Genomic DNA, 25,435 nt, shown 5'->3' with positions numbered 1-25,435 from the left:
CACACGGACGCGCACACACGGACGCGCACACACGGACGCGCACACACGGACGCGCGCACACGGACGCGCGCACACGGACGCGCGCACACAGGCGCGCGCACACAGGCGCGCGCACACAGGCGCGCGCACACAGGCGCGCGCACACAGGCGCGCGCACACAGGCGCGCGCACACAGGCGCGCGCACACAGGCGCACGCACACAGGCGCACGCACACAGGCGCACGCACACAGGCGCACGCACACAGACGCACGCACACAGACGCACGCACACAGACGCACGCACACAGACGCACGCACACAGACGCACGCACACAGACGCACGCACACAGACGCACGCACACAGACGCACGCACACAGACGCACGCACACAGACGCACGCACACAGACACACGCACACAGACACACGCATACAGACACACACACAAACTGCTGGAATTATAGATAGAAGATATATATATATATATATATATATATATATATATATATATATATATATATATATATACACACACACACACACACACACACACACACACACACACACACACACACACACACACACACATTATACACACACACACACACACACACACACACACACACACACACACACACACACACACACACACACACACACACACAGACAGTTTGGGTGTGCCAAAGCTGAACTGATTCGATTTTGGTGATGATCCGTATCCGGATCCGCTACTAGAATTTTTAAAGTGATTCTTCACTATTGAGAGATGGGGCTCAAAAATGTTATATAGCACAGTATCTCAAAGATTTATTGGGCCAGATATGTTCTCGTGGATCAGGCATTATGGGGTGGAGGTGTGCGTACTAGAGTGCCCTTCTAGTTTGTAATGAGTTTGTATGTTTTTAAATTGGCAAACCTTTAAAAAAAACGTGATTCTTCACTATTGATTGTGCTCAAAGTGATATATAGCACGATATCTCAAAAAGTTGTGGACGGATTCGGATGAAACTTGGTGGACAGGTTGGGTGTTTGACCACGACAAATTGATTCGATTTTGGTGAAGATCTGATTCTGGATCTGGATATAAGAATTATTTAACTTTTAAAGTGATTCTTCACCATTGAGAGTTCGCAACAAAAACGATTGTGTGGCATGATATTTCAAAAATGTATTGGACCCGATATGTTCTCGTAGCTCAGGCATTATGTGGCGAAGGTATGCACTCTACCGAGTGCCCTTCTTGTTCCCTCTGCCACCGAATGTGGATGGAGGTTATGTTTTCACCGCTGTCTGTGTGTCCATCTGCCATTCTGTGAACAGGATATCTGAAAAGGTTGTGGACGGATTCGGCGAAAATTTGGTGAACATGTTGGGTGTGGGACAATAAAATGTTTATATTTTGGTGAAGATCCGGATCCCATAATTTTTTGATGTGATTCTTCACCATTGAGTGGCAGGGCTAAAAACTATATGTAGCATGATATCTCAAAATGTTATGGACTGATTTGGATGAAACTTGGTGGACAGGTTGGGTGTGTCACGAGGGAAAATTGAATCGATTTTGGTGAAGATCCGGATCTGGATCCGGATACGAGAATTTATTTTTATTTTTGCAAGTGACTCTTCACCATTGATAAATGGGACCAAAAACGATATGTAGCATGATATCTCAAAAAGTAGATGGATTATGCTTAAACTTGGTGGACGAGTTGGTTAGATGAGCACAGCCAGCCAACTAGATTTTGGTTCAGGTCAGCAGATCCGACTTATCAGTGGGATACAAAACGTAAAGTGTTCAGCCTGGTGGAGGTATGCACTCCACTGAGTGCCATTCTTGTTATTTTTTTGTATTTGGTGCTTCCAGGTTACATTACTATTGCTATTTTGGGAACCACAGAAAGAAAGGAAAATAAAGTGTTAAAGTATTATGTTGTTTGGTTTTTTTCCATGTGAAATTTTATCAAATCAGAATTGCAAAGGGCTTATTATTATTATCATCATTGTTATTATTACTAGTATGTGCCCGTATGACGTGGCCGTACGTGCAAAAAAAAAAAAAAAACTTTCAAACCGCGTGCCAGAAACAACAACCACACAGGCCATTCCTTCGCTCTCGCGTGCCCGTACGTGCGTGGCCGTACGTGTGTGGCCGTACGTGCAACCCCTCCCCCCAAAAAACAAAACAAAAAAACTTTCAAACCGCGTGCCAGAAACAACACCCACACAGGCCGTTCCTTCGCTCTCGCATGCCCGTATGTGCGTGGCCGTACGTGCAAAAAAAAACAAACTTTCAAACAACTACATAGGCTGTTCCTTCACTCTCGTAAACGACGACTGGATTGGGGCATTGTGTTTATCTATAAATGCGCTTAAGAAATCGAGAAATTATTAGAATACACGAAGTCATCACTATCCGGAAGTCCGTACGTTGTAACCCATAATGGGGAACGCGGCTGAGGATCTCTTCCCCATTGGCCACGCCTACGCAGCAACGTGTCCTGTCATTGGTAATTTAGGCGCCCTTTCCAATCGGCCACGCCTACGCAGCAACGTGTCCTGTTATTGGTTTGGTAAAAAATGACCATAACTTGGGAAGCACTTGTCCGATTAATATCAAACCTTGAAAAGGCACATACTCAGGTCCCCAGCAATATACCTGGCAAGTTTCAATTAGATCGGACCAGAGGTTGTCGAGAAACAGCGGTCACAGACAGACAGACAGACACACACAGAGATTGCTGGAATTATAGATAAATTATTAGTTTGTATGCAGCACAAGGCTGCAGGGTAGCATCATTGACTGAGGGTGTAGCTGTGCCATTGATGGATAGTGTCTGAGTGGGCTACAGCAAAGGATACCGTGGGATGTTTAACATCCACCAACGAATGTTGGCAGGCAGGATTCCCATTTAACGTCCATCCAAGAGACAGCACACACATTGATGAATCACCCTGCCTGTGAAACACCAGGATGACAGTTTATATCTGGGCCGATATTCAAATCCAAGCTAGACAGCTTCGAGCTGAATTTGCATTCCTCTCGGCCATCCTGTCAGCCACACCAAAAGGCTAATTATCGTTTTAAAGGGCCATATATGTGTTGTGTTTAATTAAATAAATAGAGTGTCTTTGACCACTCCTACCTGCATACATGCTTGACAGAGGCTTTTTCCATCACATGAAGGGTAACGTTGCATCCCAGTTTTTCCACTCAAACGTTTTATCACTGGAAAGGCAAAACGATGACATTCATTTCATGCAAACATTTTTTGTGATATCTTGATTTCCAAGTCACAAAATATATAAGCATTATTCTCTCTGATGCTTCAAAATGTTAAACAATATTCTCTATAAGCCATTGTTGAAGTACAACACCATCCATGGTGGTGAGATCCTAATGCTGCATCTGTGGATGCTGGAATAGGTTATGTGCTGGAGGCTTCGAGTTCAACACCCCCCCCCCCCAATCTCCCATGGAATTGTGGATTGCCTGCCTGCCTGGGTGTTGTTTTGTTCTCTGGCTTGACTGACAAATGTTGAGATATGGGGTCGAACCCCCCAGCGCCATCTCTCATCGCAGTCACAGATCCAGCCAAAACTGCCATCTCTCGGCATGGCCCACAATGCCCATCCCTTCCTGACAATAACTCATAGGCACGGTGTTGTAGTCAACTGCTTCTACAAATGCCGAGAATAATACCGAGCTAAATTATATAGGCGATGGAGTGACGTCAGCTGAATTTTTTTTTTTTTTAATTCGCTGCACACACTTCCCTTTCCATACTTTAATGCCATCTCCTTACAATTCCCCCCCCCACTTTTTTCCAGGTTATTTCATAGTATATCACTTGTATATTTCCTTTTCCCTCAAGCTTTCTCTGCCATTATCTTTGCTTTCTGACCTTCACTCTCCCTATTCGTCCTCTGTCAACTTCTCCCTCTTTGTTTCTTTTCTTTCCTCGTTGTCTTTGATTCTACTCAGGTGTTCTGGGGATTGGATAAGAAGCTTGCACAGAGGAAACACTTTCCCTCTGTTAACTGGCTCATCAGTTACAGTAACTACACACGTGCGCTGGATGAACACTACGAACGACACTTTGCTGAATTTGTGCCTCTTCGGGCTCGCGCACGTGAGATCTTGCAGAATGAAGAAGATCTTGCGGAAATTGTGCAGCTTGTTGGAAAGGTGTGAGATTCTACGTTAACTCTGTTTTCAGTATGGCTCTTTGTATTTTGTCTTTCTACCCCTGTTTACACCACGTCTTTGAGGCCACTTGGGATTGGGCCGGCAGTGACCATGAAAGTGTGATTGGTGTTGACTCCATACCCTACCGCCAAGAAGAAATCATACTTCATACATTTTTTGTCACGCTCTATAGACCCCTCTAATCAGAGCACAGCCAATAGCTGCACTTGTGTGACTTGCCAACACTGAGACCACCTTGACCTGCACAAATTGGGGAATCTCTGCCATTTTTATTATTCTTTTCCGAAATCAAGTAGCACGATGGTGTCCACCTGGTGACATTGAAAGGCCAGTTATACAAAGCCTGTATTGGTCAAAGTGGCCCTGCCAGTTTCCTTTCCTCATGACCTTGAAGGCATTGTGTAAAACGGGTCTTCTCATCCTATTTCCAAATCTTTGTTTATTTAATGAATTTTTAACAGAAAATAAATTATTATGTACCCCCTCCACTTTAGAGCTCTCTGGCTGAGACGGACAAAATAACCCTGGAGGTGGCAAAACTGTTGAAAGAGGATTTCCTCCAGCAAAATGGCTACACACCTTATGACAGGTATGCTTCCTGTTTACCTTTCTCATTCTTTGCACTTTCATTAGGCCTGTAAACAGATGGATGTGGTGAACTTGTGGCTGTGGAAGTAATTTTCATTGGAAAAGAATGCACAGATAGAAGCAGATGGAGAAACTGATTATTATGGCTGTAGTTAAAGATTGTCGTTCACATATATGAGATGTGAACAGATGGGTGGAATTTGGGCAGGGTGTAGGCTTGCTTACTCTTCGCAAACTAGCCTACTTTTAGTGAAAGACGGTGTCGGATTTTTATGTCCAGCAACTAATGCGAGCAGATGGGTTCACAGCTTAACATCAATCCGAGGGACGATGCACTGTGTGATGTATTGCCCTGCCTGAAAAACTCTCATTCTCCAGTTTATTGCTGGGAAGCAAATCAAATCTGGACTAGACAATGCAGAGACATGCAAGACAGTTAAAGTGATTCGAATATAGTTGAATTGGAGGAAGATGTGAAACATCACTGAAAGGTATAATATTCTTTGTCCAGGTTTTGTCCATTCTACAAGACAGTGGGGATGCTGCAAAATATGATGGGGTTCTATGAATTGGCACGGCATGCTGTGGAAACCTCAGCACAGAGTGACCGCCGCCTCACATGGGCCTGCATTCGGGAGAACATGTCTGAGCTGCTATATCGCCTCTCTTCCATGAAATTCAAGGTGTGGACAATTTCTTTCTTATATTCCAGCAATATTAACTTATTACGTTTTCGTTCATTCTACTTCAGTAACCCTTGTCTTGCTTCTGAAATGATGAATACTCAAAAACACAGATACCCAATCAATCTAGGTATGGATGCACATTGCACAATCTAGGTATGGTTCAAAACATTAATTTGCCATCGAAGGACCTGAGCTCAAAAGTTGAAACTATTTACAGATGGAGATCAAATGCCTTAAGTGTGAGTTGTTGTTCACCTGAGTTGTGCGTTGTTTCCCACATAACTATTGCTTTAAGTAAGTATAATGAGTTGGAGTTTTTCAGCATTCTTGTTCTTGTCGATCCATATTTTGACTCCAGCTCTACATTTATGAATAATTTTGTTGATTTGGGTTTGTTGAGGAATACATTGTTGTGTCCGAGTACCCATGAACACAGGATTCCTCAGAGCTGGGACCTTTCATCCTGAGAGATGGTTCAAACGGTATTTTATGGCACTACATTCAGTTATTACTCTACTTTATAATTCCACAAGGTTGCCCGAATGAATCAAAATCCACGGCGCACACCCACATGGGAAGCAGATGGCTCAAACAGGTTTTTTTTTTAACCTTTTAAAGGATTTATTTTGTATTGAATAGCACAGGGAAGAAGGTAGACAAGACGCGATACTAAACAGAACATACCAAGCGAGTCAAATGACACAAAGAGGAGAATAGGGCTATGCAAACTTGTATACAGTGCCTTCAAAAAGTATTCACACCCCTTGATGTTTTCACATGCTGTTGTGTTACAGCCTGAATTTAATATGGATTTCGTTGAGATTTCTTGTCACTGATCCTCACTTAATACCCCATAATGTCAAAGTGGATATTTTTTTTTCAAGAAAATTTTTACAAATTAATTTTAAAATGACAAACTGAAATGTCCTAAGTCAAAAAGTATTCAACACCTTCACTGTGACACTCGAAATTCAACTCAGGTACATCCAATTTCCTTTGATCATCCTTGAGTACAACTTGGAGTCCACCTGTGGCCAATTCAATTGATTGGACATAATTTGGAAAGACACACACCTTTCAATATAAGGGCTCAGTTGACAGTGGATGTCAGAGCATAAACTGTACCATGAAGTCCAAAGAACTATCGGTATAACTCATATAATTGTGAGGAGGTATATATCTGGGGAAGGGTACAAAACAATTTCTCGAGTGTTGAAAGTACCCAAGAGCACAGTGAGCTCCATCATTAGGAAATGGAAAGAATATGGAACTACCTTGACTCTTCCGAGAGCTGGCCGTCTGACCAAACTGATCAACCGGGCAAGAAGGACTTTGATTAGGGAGGTGACCAAGAAGCCAATGACCACTCTGACAGAACTACAGAGTTCCTGGACTGAGATGGGAAAACCTGTAAAAAGCACAACAATCTCTGCAGCACTTAACAATTTTAGACTTTATGAGAGAGTGGCCACATGGAAGCTACTCCTGAGAAAAAGACACATGACAGTACGCCTGTAGTTTGCAAAAAGGCACGTGAAAGACAGAGCATGAGGCAAAAGATTCTGTGGTCCAATGAGACGACAATTGAACTCTTTGGCCTGAATGCAAAGCACTACATCTGACGGAAACCAAGCACAGCTCATCACCCATCTAACACCATCCCTACCGTGAAGCATGGCAGCAGCATCATGCTATGGGAATGCTTTTTGGTGGCACGGACTGAGAGACTTGTAAGGATAGAAGGAACAATGAATGGAGCTGTGGAAGAAAACTCTCATCGGTTCTTTTCACACTTTATTTCACAAAGCTGAATCACTTGAACATACGTATGGAGGGAGGCACTCCAACAATGGTGGAATCCTCTCGAAGTGCCCAACAAATGTCCCTTTTCATAACACACTCAAGCAAACAATTGTGCAATAAGACAGTTTGATCAAAAGAAGATAATAACTCCTTGTGGAGGCATGAGCTCAGCAAAATTCAAAAGCACAAACATCCTTCTCAAAGTCCAATACACAGCTGCTTGTGTGGCGACTTCAGCACTTTGCCAAAGCAGTTACTGTTTATAGGAGCTAAAATATAATTTTAAGTACAAAGTAAACCAGAATATTAAAGCTATTTAATCACATAACTAAATAGTTATAGTCAATTTTATGGAATACAAAGAAAATGAATATTCCCATCAGGATCCTCTCAATTATAGCATATGACATGGGTTAAATCAATATTGTGATATGGGCAGAATGTCTTCATTTTATCAGACTGGTTACAACTTAAAATGTTTCACTGAGAGGTCCAAATATGTTTTAAGAGTGCAGAAAAGGTTGTGAATAATTCCCCTCCCTACATGTTCTCACAGTCCAAATAGCTCTAATAAGAACCAACTACTTCAATAAGCCATAAACTTATACTGATTTACGTTTAAATCAAACAGAGTGAAAAACATTAAAATGTTAAATAATTGCTGGAGTGCTCGATTTCACAAAGCTCTGCATTCTGCTGCGAAAGTGAAGTTTCATGGGGTATCATCACAAACAACATGAGGAGGAGATAACATGTTATCTTGCAAGCCATTCATTTTGCAAGGACAGCTGGGTTTGCAGAAAACCCTGCCTTCTTAATTCACAGCCTGACAATTAAAGGCAACATAACAAATTATTATTATTAAAATCAGATATATATATATATATATATATATATATATATATATATATATATATATATATATATATATATATATATATATATATATATATATATATATATATATATAAATATAAGCATAAATGTAATACAGGATTAGTATGTATATTCCCAGCAGAATTCTTTCCATTGGAACATGTTAAACAGGCTTCGTCAATTTAATTAACCTCCGCTATCGAAGATGGACGGAGGTTACTGTTTTCACCCCTGTCTGTTTATTACTTACGAAATCTTTAGATTTCGTTCGTATATTGATCACTTCCGTTTCTGTTTGTTTGTTTGTGTGTGTTTGTTTGTTTGTTTGTTTGTAGGCACGATAACTCGAGAACGGAAGAAGCTACCAATGTCAAATTACACCACGTGATTCAGGAGGGTGATGGCTAGTGCTGATTAGATTTTGGTCAAAATCGGTCAAAGGTCAAGGTCACGGTGAGGTCAAATATTCGATTTTTGAAGGTTTGGTACAGATAACTCGAGAACGGAAGAAGCTACCAATGTCAAATTACACCACGTGATTCAGGAGGCTCATAGCGAGTGCTGGTTAGATTTTGGTCAAAATCGTCAAAGGTCAAGGTCACAGTGAGGTCAAACATCCAAAAAATGAGAACTCGAGGACGGAAGAAGCTTCCAATGTGAAATTACACCACGTGATTCAGGAGGGTGGTGGCTAGCGCTGATTAGATTTTGCTCAAAATCGGTCAAAGGTCAAGGTCACAGTGAGGTCAAACATCCAAAACATTCGATTTTTGATGGTTTGGTACAGAATAATCGTAGAAACTTCTGGTTTGTGTCACTACCTTCTCAAGAGACAGCTTTTATTAGACAAGGTCAGAGCTCAAGTTGACGATTTCGTCAGCACCAGTCGATGACTGCTTGTTTGTTTGTTTGTAGGCACGATAACTCGAGAACGGAAGAAGCTACCAATGTCAAATTACACCACGTGATTTGGGAGGGTGAGGGCTAGTGCTGATTAGATTTTGGTCAAAATCGGTCAAAGGTCAAGGTCACGGTGAGGTCAAATATTCGATTTTTGAAGGTTTGGTACAGATAACTCGAGAACGGAAGAAGCTACCAATGTCAAATTACACCACGTGATTCAGGAGGCTCATAGCGAGTGCTGGTTAGATTTTGGTCAAAATCGTCAAAGGTCAAGGTCACAGTGAGGTCAAACATCCAAAAAATGAGAACTCGAGGACGGAAGAAGCTTCCAATGTGAAATTACACCACGTGATTCAGGAGGGTGGTGGCTAGCGCTGATTAGATTTTGCTCAAAATCGGTCAAAGGTCAAGGTCACAGTGAGGTCAAACATCCAAAACATTCGATTTTTGATGGTTTGGTACAGAATAATCGTAGAAACTTCTGGTTTGTGTCACTACCTTCTCAAGAGACAGCTTTTATTAGACAAGGTCAGAGCTCAAGTTGACGATTTCGTCAGCACCAGTCGATGACTGCTTGTTTGTTTGTTTGTAGGCACGATAACTCGAGAACGGAAGAAGCTACCAATGTCAAATTACACCACGTGATTTGGGAGGGTGAGGGCTAGTGCTGATTAGATTTTGGTCAAAATCGGTCAAAGGTCAAGGTCACAGTGAGGTCAAACATCCAAAAAATGATAACTCGAGAACGGTAGAAGCTACCAATGTCAAATTACACCACGTGATTCAGGAGGGTGATGGCTGGTGCTGATTAGATTTTGGTCAAAAGTGGTCAAAGGTCAAGGTCACAGTGTGGTCAAACATAATTCCGTAAATTCATGTGGAGAAATGGAGTATTTTTGCTTCGCTCGACGTTACGAGTTCGTTTTAACTTCGATTTTAATTTTGTCTTCGGTTTTTGCGATCGCTTTGGACGCTTAAAACTCGGTTGTCGAAATTCTGGTAAACATCGGATGTTTTGGAGACGTTTTAAGATTGCATAAAAAATATTTCACTCGACACGTCACGGGTCGTCCCATGATGCAGTGCGCTCGAGCAGACGCGTCGTTGAGTTACGTTAAGGTATAATATAATTGCGTGGAGAAATGGAGATTTTTGCTTCGGTTGACGTAACGATTTTTGATGGTTTGATACAGAATCATCGTAGAAACATCTGGTTTGCGTCGCTACCTTCTCGAAAGACAGCTTTTATGAGACAAGGTCAGAGGTCAAGTTGACGATTTCGTAAGTACCAGTCTATGACTGCTTGTTTGTTACTTACGAAATCGAAAGATTTCGTAAGTATATTGATGCCTTCCGTTTCTGTTTGTTTGTTATCTTGCCAAAACGAAGTTTTTGCAAGATATGTTAGTCAGCTTGTATGTTTTTTTTGTTTTTTTTATCTTGCCAAAACGAAGTTTTTGCAAGATATTTTTGTCAGCTGTATGTGTTTTTTTTTTTATTTTTTTATTTTTTTTGTCTGTAATCATGTGTAAAAAATTCTGCAGAGCACTGTTATCATCGGAAATTTTTGTAACTTCGCATATCAGAGGCCTATAGAGGTCCCTTTCAGTGCACAAAATTTTGAAGGTCAAGGTCAAGGTCACTTTGGCGCAAATCAGGGGAGTCGACGAAACCCTTATTTTTTGAGTAATTTTAATCTAATCGTCTCCAAACTTTATGGGAATGTAGTATATGGTCTGGCACTCAGCTGATTAGTTTTTGGTGGCGATTGGCCTTGACCTTCATGGTTAGCGCCTGAGGTCACGCGTATTTGACCCCAAGGTCAGATTTTCAAGTTTTAGGAACCATATCGTGTAGTACCTCAAATTGAACACCTCGATGAGTGCTTTCTAGATATGTCAAGCTTGAGACATTATGACGTCATTTGGTGACATTATGAGGAAAACACATTTTTCATGGTTACTCTGTAGAACGATTCTTATCGGAATCTCTCGTAGTCAGATATTCCTCAAGGAGTCATTCCTGGTGGATAGCAGCTCTGTTCACCTCAGTGTGACCTTAAAGAAGTCACACGTGCTCACCTTTTGGCAAGATACGGGTCACCCTGCGGGTGACATTTGTTTATTACTTAAGAAATCTAAAGATTTCGTAAGTATAGAGATGACTTCCGTTTCTGTTTGTTTGTTTGTTTGTAGGCACGATAACTCGAGAACGGAAGAAGCTACCAATGTCAAATTACAACACGTGATTCAGGAGGGTGATGGCTAGCGCTGATTAGATTTTGGTCAAAATCGGTCAAGGTCACAGTGAGGTCAAATATTCGATTTTTGATGGTTTGGTACAGATAACTCGAGAACGGAAGTAGCTACCAATGTCAAATTACACCACGTGATTCAGGAGGGTGATGGCTAGTGCTGATTAGATTTTGATCAAAATCGGTCAAAGGTCAAGTTCACAGTGAGGTCAAACATCCAAAAAATGATAACTCGAGAACGGAAGAAGCTACCAATGTCAAATTACACCACGTGATTCAGGAGGGTGGTGGCAAGCGCTGATTAGATTTTGGTCAAAATCGGTCAAAGGTCAAGGTCACAGTGAGGTCAAACATCCAAAACATTCGATTTTTGATGGTTTGGTACAGAATCATCGTAGAAACTTCTGGTTTGTGTTGCTACCTTCTCAAGAGGCAGCTTTTATTCGACAAGGTCAGTGGTCAAGTTGACGATTTCGTAAGTCCCAGTCTATGATTGCTTGTTTGTTTGTTTGTTTGTAGGCACGATAACTCAAGAACGGAAGAAACTACCAATGTCAAATTACACCACGTGATTCAGGAGGGTGATGGCGAGCGCTGATTAGATTTTGGTCAAAATCAGTCAAAGGTCAAGGTCACAGTGAGGTCAAACATCCAAAACATTCGATTTTTGATGGTTTGGTACAGAATCATCTTAGAAACCTCTGGTTTGCGTCGCTACGTTCTCTCGAGACAGCTTTTATTAGACAAGGTCAGTTGTCACGTTGACGATTTCGTAAGTACCAGTCTATGACTGCTTGTTACTTACGAAATCTCAAGATTTCATAAGTATATTGATGACTTCTGTTTGTTTGTTTGTTTGTTTGTAGGCACGATAACTCGAGAACGGAAGAAGCTACCAATGTCAAATGACACCACGTGATTCAGGAGGCTGATTGCTGTTGCTGATTAGATTTTGGTCAAAATCGGTCAAAGGTCAAGGTCAGTGAGGTCAAACATCCAAAACATTCGATTTTTGATGGTTTGGTACAGAATCATCGTAGAAACTTCTGGTTTGCATCGCTACCTTCTTGAGAGACAGCTTTTATTAGACAAGGTCAGAGGACAAGTTGATGATTTCGTTAGTACCAGTCTATGACTGCTTGTTTCTAGGCACGATAACTCGAGAACGGAAGAAGCTGCCAATGTCAAATTACACCACGTGATTCAGGAGGGTGATGGCTCGTGCTGATTAGATTTTGGTCAAAATCGGTCAAAGGTCAAGGTCACAGTGAGGTCAAACGTAATTCCATAAATTCACGTGGAGAAATGGAGTATTTTTGCTTCGCTCGACGTTACGAGTTTGTTTTAACTTCGATTTTAATTTTGTCTTCGGTTTTTGCGATCGCTTCGGACGCTTCAAACTCGGTTGTCGAAATTCTGGTAAAAATCGGATGTTTTGGAGACGTTTTAAGATTGTATAAAAAAATTTCACTCGACGCGTCACTGATCGTCCCATGATGCAGTGCGCTCGAGCAGACGCGTCGTTGAGTTTCGTTAAGGTATAATTGCGTGGAGAAGTGGAGATTTTTACTTCGGTTGACGTTACGATTTTTGATGGTTTGATACAGAATCATCGTAGAAACTTCTGGTTTGCGTCGCTACCTTCTCTCGAGACAGCTTTTATTAGACAAGGTCAGAGGTCAAGTTGACGATTTCGTAAGTACCAGTCTATGACTGCTTGTTTGTTTGTTTGTTTGTCGGCACGATAACTGGAGAACGGAAGAAGCTACCAATGTCAAATTACACCACGTGATTCAGGAGGGTGATGGCTAGTGCTGATTAGATTTTGGTCAAAATCGGTCAAAGGTCAAGGTCACAGCAAGGTCAAATATTCGATTTTTGATGGTTTGATACAGATAACTCGAGAACGGAAGAAGCTACCAATGTCAAATTGCACCACGTGATTCAGGAGGGTGGTGGTGAGCGCTGATTCGATTTTGGTCAAAGGTCAAGGTCACAGTGAGGTCAAACATCCAAAACATTCGATTTTTGATGGTTTGGTACAGAATCATCTTAGAAACTTCTGGTTTGCGTCGCTACGTTCTCTCGAGACAGCTTTTATTAGACAAGGTCAGTGGTCAAGTTGACGATTTCGTAAGTACCAGTCTATGACTGCTTGTTTGTTTGTTTTTAGGCACGATAACTCGAGAATGGAAGAAGCTACCATGTCAAATTACACGACGTGATTCAGGACGGTGATGGCTGGTGCTGATTAGATTTTGGTCAAAATCGGTCAAAGGTCAAGGTCACAGTGAGGTCAAATATTCGATTTTTGATGGTTTGGTGCAGATAACTCGAGAACGGAAGAAGCTACCAATGTCAAATTACACCACGTGATTCAGGATGGTGATGGCTAGTGCTGATTAGATTTTGGTCAAAATCGGTCAAAGGTCAAGGTCACAGTGAGGTCAAACATCCAAAACATTTGATTTTTGATGGTTTGGTACAGAATCATCGTAGAAACTTCTGGTTTGCGTCGCTACCTTCTCTTGAGACAGCTTTTATTAGACAAGGTTAGAGGTCAAGTTGACTGTTTTGTAAGTACCAGTCTATGACTGCTTGTTTGTTTGTGTGTTTGTTTGTGTGTTTGTTTGTTACTTCCGAAATCTAAAGATTTCGTAAGTATATTGATGACTTCCATTTCTGTTTGTTACTTACGGAATGTAAAGATTTCTCCTTGACTTTCACTCCATCCCGTTGTATTTTCACTTTTTATATATCCTTTCCTTTCTATAATCAGGTCAGGACAGATCTTATCTGTGACTTGCTTACAGCTACCATGTAAACCTGCACTAACCTGTTTCATGGTCGGGTTGTCCGCGCCAAAACCGTCTCCCCTACCAGGTTTCCTGGAGAGGAGGGTGTATGGATATGTACACCCAGCAGGACTGAAAATAAAACCTGTCAAAGCATGGAAGAGCTCCTTGTGAGCCAAGGGACATCCATATCTGCTGCCCAACTGCATCTGCGGATATCCTCCTGCAGTGGGTAGCCTTTCCTTGGAGAATGGTGGCAGGATTTGCACTCTGGCCACCGTAAAACACTTTACTTAGTAAAACACATTAAAAACACAAAGGAAACTGAAAACCCACTCCATGGGAGTACTTCATGTGTAGCTGTTAGCCCTTCGCAGGGCAGCTAACCGGATAACAGGATTGTGGCAAAGCCTTCGGGACCCCACTCTTTGATGATGGGTAGAAACACACTGGGTAACCTTACCTGGTTGGATTGCGGTAGTGTGTGTCAGGGTGGTGCTAAGGTGTCGTCCACCAGACGGCAGTCTCGTCGGATTAACCTGAGGTGTTCCCTTCGGGCGGATGCCTGGAATATCTTTTCCCCAAGAGACGACGATCACCTGTCCCTGCTATCATCTGAGCTCCAGTGCTGGAACATCGGTATTGCAGCGCTCTCTGAGATGGAATAAGTGGCGATATCATGGCGCGTTGTTACACCTTCTACTGGTCTGGTCGCTCTTACGGTTACCATGCCCAAGGAGTTGCTGTAGTTGTGTCCACTAAGTTGACTCCCATGATAATTGAGATAACTGGTGAATGAGCGAATGACGAGAATGGGGATTCGTCACTCATTGGGTGTCATTTCCATGGTCTCTATATATGCTCCGACTGAGGCGAGTGATCTCACCATGAAGGAGAAATTCTATGTCACGCTTGAGTGTGGTTGATTAGTGCCTCAGAGGAGATGCACTTTTTGTGTTGGGGGATTTCACTGCATCAACTGGCACTGATAGGGATGGCTATGAGACGTGTCAGTCCCTATGTGTCTGGAACTGTGAACCAGAACAGCACTAAGTTCCTTGACTTTGCAAAAAGTTGTGGACTTTGGATGGCTGGTTCACTGTTTCAACGCCCACAAGCTCATCGCTGGACTTGGTATTCCAACACTGGCGTTGTGGCAAAGGGGATTTGACCATGTGCTCGTTGATGGTCACTGGAGGATGATCCAGAACTGCAGGGTCTACCGGAGTGCTCAGTTCCTCAATACTGACCACCGGCTTGTTGCAGCTTAAATCCAGGAGAATGGTACCATCCCAGCCGAGGCTGGATGTTGGCAGGCTCAAGGATGAGACAGAAGCTGAGGAGTTTGCATACAGGCCGAGTGGAGATTTGGGGGATCCTGAAGAGTTGTGGAGTGCCTTCAAGACCACCATCCTTGATGTTGCCGGTAGATGTCTTGGAACTCACCGGAGGGCAAAGAATAATTTTGTCTCTCAAGGGACACTGGATACCATTGCCCAGAGTCGCAGGGCCAGGCTGAATGGCAGAGCTGAGCTATTCAGGGAGCTGAGGCGTAAAACTGTGCGTGCACTAAGGGTGAACAAGGAGGCCTACGTGCGAGGAATCTGTGAGGGGTAGAGTATCACCTGTGGTCAAGTGATTCTCGTCCTGCTTACAATGGAATTTGCGCATTGCGTTCGTCCAAGCCTGTCCCTCGGTGTACTGCAATTAGAGAAGAAGGTGGTGGGCTCTTGGCCGAGGAGTCCGAAGTGAAGGCCCACTGGGCTGGTTATTTTGATAGCTGTACCAGGCTGATCCACCAGCTGTGGAGTTGGATGTCAGGGGTGTGACAATCCCTGTTGTTGACCCTCAAATCAACTGTGGTCCACCTTCATTTGTGGAAACACAGGCTGCAATGAACCGGTTAAAATGGAGTAAAGCTCCAGGGATCTGTGGCATCCATGCTGAACTTCTCAAGGCTGGTGGAAATGCTGCACTCATGTCATTGCATGCGGTTCTGTGCTTGGCCTCGAACACAGGCATCATCCTAACTTACTGGAAGAGGGGTCTTGTTATCCCTCTCTGGAAAGGGAAGGGTGATCACCAAGACGACAACAACTACTGAGGGGTGACGCTGCTGTCAGTGCCAGGCCAGGTCTTTGCTCAGATAATTCTGATAGGGTTCGCCACCATCTGCTTGAGTATCGGCGTCCAGAGCAGTCAGCCTTCACATCAAAGAGGTCAACGATTGACGGTATCTTTGCTCTTCGGGTCCTCGCCGAACGCAGATGAGAGTTTCGGCAGGGACTGCTTGCAGCCTATGTTGACATCTGTAAAGCATTTGATTCAGTGAATCGGGATGTCCTCTGGAGGATTCTTGGTCTTCGTGGGGTGCCACCAAAACTGATCGATCTGATGTCTGAACTATACTCTGGTACTGAGTGCTGTGAGATGTGGTGATACCATCTCTGATTTATTTCCAGTTGTTACTGGAGTTTGTCAGGGGTGTGTACTGGCCCCCACACTTTTCAGCACTTGTATTGACTGGATTCTGGGGAGGATCTCTGAGAGATCAAGCTGCGTTGCAACGTTTAGGAATGTCAAGATCTCTGACCTTGATTTTACAGATGCTGCAATCATCCTTGCGTAAATACTGGATGTCCTTGTAGGGGGCCCTTGAGGCACTGAATGAGGAATCCGAGCCACTGGGACAATCGGTTTCCTGGGTCAAAACAAAGATCCAGGCTTTCAATGACATCTTGGATGCTGCCATCTTGTCTGTACCTGTTTGTGGTGAGGATGTTGAGATCACGGAGAGATTCACTTACCTTGGCATTGATATTCACGTCTCCGCAGGTTGTGAGCAGAGGTTAACAGATGTCAAGGTTGGGCCTGGGAAGTCATGGATTCAGTAAGTTATGGGGTGTGGGACTGTCGGAACCTGTGCAGGACACCGACAGTCCGAGTCTTCAAGCCCTTGGTGCTTCCAGTCTTGCTCTACAGATGTGAGATTTGGACTCTGACCAAGTATCTCAAATGAGATTTCTTACCTATTTAGTTCTTGAGCGTCAGCTGTGGCTGCATGGACATGTGGCTCATTTTCCTGATGCTGATCCTGCTCACTAGATTCTTTCAGCGAGGGAGCCTCGTGAGTGGAGAAGGCAAACGGGACGGCCACATACCTCGTGGTTGCAGCTGGTTGATTGGTATCTCAAAGAGATGGGGATGGGCCAGGCATCTGCCTGGGCGATGGCTCGACGGAGGACCCTGGAGTATCGACGGAAAGTGGACACAGCGACGTGCTGCTCCGACACATGCTCCCATATCTAACCTTTCTTTTCCTCGAACCCCTCCTCTCACAAAATTTAATTACGCCAACGTTCATGGCTTTATTTTATTTCCGCACATGCCATTACCTCAAAAATCTCTTAATCTCAACCAAATTTCAAAATGGAAACTTCGTTATTGACTTCAGCAGTAGTTCTGATGGCTAAAAAAGGTGTTCATTTGTCCAATCTGGACATCGCTTGGGTGCCTCTGGGTGCATGGGTTTATCTGACTGATCAGTGATTGCTAATCGCTTGCCAAGCCAGTCATTCCTTTTCAACCGTTTCATTGGAGTGCTTCCTTGAGTGCTTCAAGCCACTTGCCGAGCGCTCTATAATATTCGCACTGTCACTGCATATCGATCGACTTGAACAAAATTCAGGGCCCATTTGCCTGTGTTTGACCGCTGATGACCTGTCACTTCGTCATTGATAGATACATGTTTTAAAAAAAATAAAAATAAAAAAAGTTTTTTAAACGTTTCATTGTTCTGCTTGCTTGAGTGGTTTGCCACTCAGGCAAGCGCTCTTCAAGCCTCGATGGCGATACGGCAGATCGGTTCTCTGTGGGAGCATTTCTGCAGTTCGGAAGGCAAAATAAATTAGATGATTATAATGAGTAAAATAAAAAAATGTTTTGAGTTGTTACAAAGCAATGAATCACCATATCATAGCAGGATAGCCGAGAGGGATGCACACTCGCTCTAAGCTGTCTCGTCTAGGTTAGAATCTCGACCCAGCTATAAACTGTCATGCTGGTGTTTCCCGACTCACCCACCCCTCTCCGGCAGGGCGATTCATCAATGTGTGTGCTGTCTCTCGGATAGACCTTAAACTGGATGTCACATCGGCTGGAATCTCCGCTCCCCTCTCTCACCTTTCTCTTTCCACCCCTCTCTCACCCCTCTCTCTCCACCCCCTCTCACCCCTCTACCTGCTCCCCCACCCCTCTCCCTGCTCCCCCAACCCTCTCCCTGCTCCCCCACCCCTCTCCCTGCTCCCCACCCCTCTCCCTGCTCCCCCACCCCTCTCCCTGCTCCCCCACCCCTCTCCCTGCTCCCCCTCCCCTCTCCCTGCTCCCCCACCCCTCTCCCTGCTCCTTCACCCCTCTCCCTGCTCCTTCACCCCTCTCCCTGCTCCCCCACCCTCTCCCCCACCCCTCTCCCTGCTCAGCCACCCCTCTCCCTGCTCACCCACCCCTCCCCCTCTGCTCAGGTGACTGTTGAGGACTGATGGTTTCGTTTTGATTTAAAAAATGTAGCATAATGTAGCATGTATGAATCTTATTTGGAGTAAGCTGACCGGAGAGGTGCAAAAGTCACTGCATGTGCGAGCATGCATGCATGCTTCAGGCAAGCCTTTACCAAGTATACAGCTTGGGTTTTAAATGCTCCCGCCTGGTTTTATATACAGGGTGCCCCACAGAAAACCAGGAAATTTTGAGATTTATCTTGCCGTATTTTACCATATCAATAAACTAACATAAAAATTTTCTAACCGTTTTTAGGGCATCTCCACCGAGATGACCTAATAAAGCCAGACCAAATGTCCGTACGTCCGTCAACAATTTTTCTTTCCAATCTTGATGAAACTTAGTATGTGGGTAGAGGTCGATGAGTGTTGCACAACTATACAACTTTTGTCCGGGTTCAAGGTCAGGGTCAAGGTCACGAGGTCACGTAAGTTATAAAAATCGCCATTTTCAAAACCTATCTAGTCTGCCATTCTACAAGATATTCGGCAACTGTTTATTGATTATGATAGTAAAACTATTATTTTGTATCTAACCGGACAGATTTTTGAAGTTCCGTCCCATTTGGCCGCCACGTAACCTGGAAGATGGTCAAAAACACCTCCCGGTACAAAGAAAACTTTTTAACTTCCGATCTTGATGAAATTTGGTATGTGGGTAGAGGTCAATGAGTGATACCCAACGACATATTTTTCCCCGGATTCGAGGTCAGGGTCAAGGTCACGAGGTCACGAAAGTTGTGAAAGTTGCCATTTTCAAAACCTATCTAGTCTGTCATTTTAGGAGATATCTGGCAATGGTTCATCGATTATGATAGTAAAAAACATTATAGAGATGACCGTCACCCCCACACGGGGGTAATTTATTTTATTTTATTTCAGAATGCAGCAGTTATCAAATTTGTATCTTTGTTTTACACTACATCTAAGTTTGCTTTTTTTTGTTTAAAATAAACTGTACCAAATTTCCTAGTTTTCTGTGGGGCACCCTGCAGAACCCAGAAAGTTAAAAAGAAAATGTTGCTGTTTGGGCGCGTTTTATTGCCCTTACCTTCCCCTCATTCTGCCTTCCCTTCACGCCGGCCGGGCTGATCCCGATAAATAGTTATGACACATTTATTTTGATTGTATCCGAAAACCTTTGTGACCGTGATTAAGAGGAAAAGCTTGACATATTACCTTCAAACCCTTCAAGTTAGAATGTTAAAGTAAACAAAATCAACAGAAATCATTATGTATTCAATAGCACATGATGTCTCTGTTTGAAAAAAACTGCAAATGTCAAAGGTCAAGTTCCAAAGAGAAGAAAAGAAAATTGCACCTGTTTGAGAATTTACATCCACCCTGGTGAAATCCCACACATATGAACCGAACATCTAGTAGCAATGAAATTTTTTTAGCTGAGCAAGTCGGATAACTCCTAAACTTGGGTGCTTTTTTACAGTTTGCCCCCCCCCCCCGACTATACTCTCGTGTTCTAAGCCTTCTAACAGATATTTAATAAAAGCAAAAGGTAACCAAAGAAGTTATGGACTGATGAGGGAACAGAGTTCGATAACAGAAGATTTATTAGTTTTCTCAAGGATAACGGCATTATATTGCACAGCATTTATAACGAAGGTAAAGCTGTTGTCATTGAGCATTTTAATCGCACCTTTGAAAGAGAGATTGTATAAAAAAAAATTCCTCAACTCGGACATCAGAAATGGGTATCTTTAATTCAAAATATTGAAAGTGATTACAATAATGCAGTTCATTCCTCAACAAAATCAAAACCATCAGAAACATTTACAAAATTAGAATACACAAAGGAGATCAACTCAAGAAAACCAAAATTTTAAGTTTGTGATATTGTTAAGGGCGGAGGAGCTCCTTGTGAGCCAACGGCCATCCATATCTAGTGCCCAACTGTGTCTGCGGACGTCCTCCTGCAGTTGGGTCACTTCTTATTAGGAGGTTGGTGGCAGGATTTGCACTCCGGCCACTGTAAAACCCTTCATTCCGCAAAACGCAAAAACGCAAAAAAATCTGAAAACCCACTCCGTGGGAGTACCTCCTGTGCAGCTTCCCTTCGCAGGGCGGCTCACCGGATGACGGGATTGGGGCAAAGCCTTCGGGACCCCCAATCTTTGATGATAGGAGGGAAACCACGGGTAACATCCCTGGGTCAGATTGCGGGAGAGTGTGTCGGAGTGGTGCTGAGGTGTCGTCCACCAGACGGCGGTCTCCTTGGGTTAACCTGAGGCGGTCCCTTCGGGTGGGTGCCTGGAATGTCCTATCCCGAAGAGAGGATGATCACCTGTCTCTGTTATCATCTGAGCTCAAGCGTTTGGACATCGGGATTGCAGCTCTCTCTGAGGTTCGGAGACCGGATTGCGGCGAGATAATGGTGGGTGGTTACACCTACTATTGGTCTGGTCGCTCTGATGGTTACCATACCCAAGGAGTTGCTGTAGCTGTGTCCAATAAGCTGACCCCAATGATAATTGAGGTAACACAGGTCAACGAGCGTATTATGAGATTAAGGATTCGTCACTCCTTAGGTGTCATTTCCCTGGTCTCTGTTTATGCTCCGACTGAGGCGAGTGATCTCACCGTGAAGGATGCATTCTACGCCACACTCGAGTCTGTGGTTGATCAGTGCCCCAGACGAGATACACTTCTAGTCTTGGGGGATTTCAATGCATCGACTGGAACTGATAGGGATGGTTATGAGACATGTGTTGGTCCCCATGGGTCAGGAACTATGAACCAGAATAGCACTAAGTTCCTTGACTTTGCAAGAAGTCATGGACTTAGGGTGGCTGGTTCATGGTTTCAGCGCCCACAAGCTCATCGCTGGACTTGGTATTCCAACGCTGGCGGTGTGGCAAAGGAGATTGACCATGTCCTCATTGACGGTCGTTGGAGGATGATCCAGAACTGCAGGGTCTACCGGAGTGCTCAGTTCCTCAATACTGACCACAGGCTTGTTGTAGCAACTCTAAAGCTGCACCTTAAATCCTGGATAATGGTACCATCCCAGCCGAGGCTGGATGTTGCCAAGCTCAGGGATGAGAGAGTAGCTGAGGAGTTTGCGAACAGGCTGAGTGGACACTTGAGGGGTCTGGGTGCTTTGGGGGTCCTGAAGAGTTGTGGAGCACCTTCAAGACCACCGTCCTTGATGTTGCCGGTGGATGCCTTGGAGCTCACCGCAGGGCAAAGAAGAATTTTGTCTCTCAAGGGACACTGGATACCATTGACCAGAGTCGCAGGGCCAGGCTGAATGGCAGAGCTGAGCTGTTCAGGGAGCTGAGGCGTAAAACTGTACGTGCACTGAGGGTGGACAAGGAGGCCTATGTGTGAGGAATCTGTTCGGCGGTAGAGCATCACCTGTGGACAGGTGATTCTCGTCCCACTTACAGGGGAATTCGTGCATTACGTTCATCCAAGCCCATCCCTCGGAGCACTGCAGTTCGAGCAGAGAGTGGTAGGCTCTTGACAGAGGAGTCTGAAGTGAAGGCCCGCTGGGCCGGTTACTTTGAGCGGTTGTACCAGGCTGATCCCTCAGCTCTCGAGTTGGACGTCAAGGGTGTGACAATCCCTGTTGCTGACCCTCGAATCAACTGTGGTCCACCTTCGCTTGTGGAAACACGGGCTGCGGTGAACCAGTTGAAACTGGGGAAAGCTCCAGGGATCTGTGGCATCCATGCCGAACTTCTCAAGGCTGGTGGAAATGCTGCACTCGTGTCGTTGCATGCAGTTTTGTGCTCTGCCTGGAACACAGGCATCATCCCAACTGACTGGAAGAGGGGCCTTGTTGTCCCTCTCTGGAAAGGGAAGGGTGATCGCCAAGACTGCAACAACTACCGAGGGGTGACGCTGCTCTCAGTGCCGGGCAAGGTCTTTGCTCGGATAATTCTTGGTAGGGTACTCCACCATCTGCTTGAGCACCAGCGTCCAGAGCAGTCAGGCTTTACACCAAAGAGGTCAACGATTGACCGTATCCTTGCACTTCGTGTCCTCACCGAACGCAGACGAGAGTTTCGGCAGGGGCTGCTTGCAGCCTATGTTGATCTCTGTAAAGCGTTCGATTCAGTGAATGGGGATGTCCTCTGGAGGATTCTTGGTCTTCGTGGGGTACCACCAAAACTGATCGATCTGATGTCTGAACTCTACTCTGGTACTGAGAGTGCTGTGAAGTGTGGTGGTACCATCTCTGACTTATTTCCAGTTGTTACTGGAGTTCGTCAGGGGTGTGTACTGGCCCCCACACTTTTCAGAACTTGTATGGACTGGATTTTAGGGAAGATGTCGGTGAGATCAAGCTGCGGTGCATCGTTTGGGAATGTCAAGATCTCGGACCTTGATTTTGCAGATGATGCAGTCATCTTTGCGGAGACTTTAGACATCCTCTTGGGGGCCCTCGAGGTGCTGAATGAGGAGTCGGAGCCGTTGGGATTACGGGTTTCTTGGGTCAAAACTAAGATCCAGGCTTTCGGTGACATCTTGGATGCTGCTGTCCTGTCTGTGTCTGTTTGTGGTGAGGATGTTGAGGTCGTGGAGAGATTCACTTACCTTGGCAGTGATATTCATGTCTCTGCTGGCTGCGAGTCAGAGGTCAATAGACGTCTGGGTCAGGCCTAGGGAGTCATGGATTCACTGGATCATGGGGTGTGGCGCTGCCGGTACCTGTGCGGGAGGACGAAAGTCCGAGTCTTCAGGTCCTTGGTACTTCCAGTCTTGCTCTATGGGTGCGAGACTTGGACTCTGACCAAGGATCTGAGACGGAGACTTAATTCCTTTGGTACCAGGTCTCTTCGGAGAATCCTTGGCTATCGCTGGTCGGATTTTGTGTCCAACGAGCGGTTGCTGAGAGAGACTCGGATGAGATTTGTTACCTGCATAGTCCGTGAGCGTCAGTTGCAGCTGTATGGACATGTGGCTCGTTTTCCTGACGCTGATCCTGCTCACCAGATTCTCTCAGCGAGGGAGTCTCATGAGTGGAGGAGGCCAGTGGGCCGACCACGTGCCTTATGGTTGCAATAGGTTGACCATCATCTCAAGGAGATGGGGATGGGCCTGGCATCTGCCTGGGGGATGGCCAGACGGAGGCCCCTGGAGTACCGGCGGAAAGTGGACGCAGCGACGCGCTGTTCTGGCACATGCTCCCATACCTGACCTGACCTGATATTGTTAGAATATAAAGGTGGAAATCTCATTTTGCCAAAGGTTATATCAGAAGATGGATTAGTGAGCTTTTTGAGATTGTTGATAGTTTAGATACAGTACCTTGGACTTACAAATGATATGATATGAATGGAGAAAAGATTTTAGGTTAATTTTATGCTCAATAATTAAAAAAAAACTTTGATGGATGTCAAGAAAACAATGGAAAAACAACTTACTACGATCTCAAAATGATATGTGGCTCAGGAGGCCGTTCACAGCAGAACATTGAGAGAGGTTTATCATTTCATCTCTGCTCAACAAAAATATTTGAATCAAGAACCAAGTTCCAACACATTGCTTGTCAATATTCACGATGGTGATGAGTGCCACAAGAGAATAAAAAAATTTCATAACATATATAACAGAAGCAAATCTTTATCAGTTCTCTTTACGAGTTTAAACACCAAAGATGCTAATGTGCAACAATGGGGTTGAAAAAGAATATGATGCACAATGAAGAGGTTAGAGTACGGTGTGTGTGTGTGCACACACTAGTCGGAAAAACGTGGCCATGGCTGACGAAAAAGTGGGTGGCAGCGAGTATCTGTCGAGTGGTTGGTTTATTGGAGGGGACAGATTATGCAAAAAAAAAATTCCACAAATATTTTTAAATGGTGATTTCCCGTTAAAAATGTCCAAGAACAAACATTCTCCCACGAGAGTGTGTTGTGGCTCCCAGGCTCCACCTCCACAACCCCCCCTCCCCCACAAATGCATAAGTTAATGTACCATGCGACCATAGCATGCCATAAAATGAATCCAGCTTTATTAGAAGGGTCTAATCTATCTATAATTCCAGCTGTGTGTGTGTGTGTGTGTGTGTGTGTGTGTGTGTGTGTGTGTGTGTGTGTGTGTGTGTGTGTGTGTGTGTGTGTGTGTGTGCGTGTGTGTGTGTGTGTGTGTGTGTGTGTGTGTGTGTGTGTGTGTGTGTGTGTGTGTGTGTGTGACCGCTGTTTCTCGACAACCACTGGTCCGATCTAATTGAAACTTACCAGGTATATTGCTGGGGACCTGAGGATGTGCCTTTTTAAGGTTTGATATCAATCGGACAAGTGCTTCCCAAGTTATGGCCATTTATTTACCAAACCAATGAGAAGACACGTTGTTGCGTGGGCGTGGTCGATGGGGAAGGGAAGCTCAGCCGCGTTCGCCATTACGGGTTACAACGTACGGGCTTCCGGAGAGTGATGACTTCGTGTATTCTAATAATTTCTCGATTTCTTATGCGCATTTATAGATAAACACAATGGCCCAAGTTATGATCGTTTTCATATTAGACGGTGCATAAATTTCGGTAACATCAGAGTGCTGGTATGCTCCGAACCAGGAAGTAATTTTTTTTTTCTCTCTTCTTCTCTTTTTGTTTTTCCTTGCCACAACATTGCGAAAAGGTAAAATACGTTGGCGCGAATTGAATAATTGGGTATTAAAACTAAATTGCGAATAATCGTAACTGCAAATAATATCGAACTTCCGGGTCACGCACGTACGGGCACGCGAGAGTGAAGAAAGGGCCTGTGTGGTTTATTTATTTATTATTATTTATTTATTTTTTACGGCCACGAACTAGTGTTTAAAC

At 44.3% G+C, this 25,435-nt stretch overlaps 1 protein-coding gene and 1 long non-coding RNA gene across 2 annotated transcripts in view; one reads left to right on the top strand and one right to left on the bottom strand.

Annotated features, from left to right (window-relative positions):
• The window catches only part of LOC147031581 (uncharacterized), a 116,710-nt gene that overhangs the window by 11,920 nt on the left and 79,355 nt on the right, over positions 1 to 25,435 (bottom strand). Inside the window, exon 3 of the long non-coding RNA XR_015053610.1 lies at positions 3,121 to 3,203. This is a non-coding gene — a long non-coding RNA (uncharacterized LOC147031581). The remainder of the gene's footprint in view (positions 1 to 3,120; positions 3,204 to 25,435) is intronic.
• Positions 1 to 25,435, top strand: part of ATP6V1A (ATPase H+ transporting V1 subunit A) — a 77,618-nt gene that overhangs the window by 44,796 nt on the left and 7,387 nt on the right. The window contains exons 11-13 of the mRNA XM_085865466.1: positions 3,960 to 4,163; positions 4,679 to 4,773; positions 5,284 to 5,455. Of these exons, the coding sequence (XP_085721592.1) occupies positions 3,960 to 4,163; positions 4,679 to 4,773; positions 5,284 to 5,455 (471 nt within the window). The remainder of the gene's footprint in view (positions 1 to 3,959; positions 4,164 to 4,678; positions 4,774 to 5,283; positions 5,456 to 25,435) is intronic.

The sequence above is a fragment of the Eptatretus burgeri genome, chromosome 2 (genome assembly GCF_056783735.1).
Source record: "Eptatretus burgeri isolate ZD-2024b chromosome 2, Ebu_testis_v1, whole genome shotgun sequence".
NCBI lineage: Eukaryota > Metazoa > Chordata > Myxini > Myxiniformes > Myxinidae > Eptatretus > Eptatretus burgeri.
This window is presented reverse-complemented; position numbering and strand designations above follow the sequence as displayed.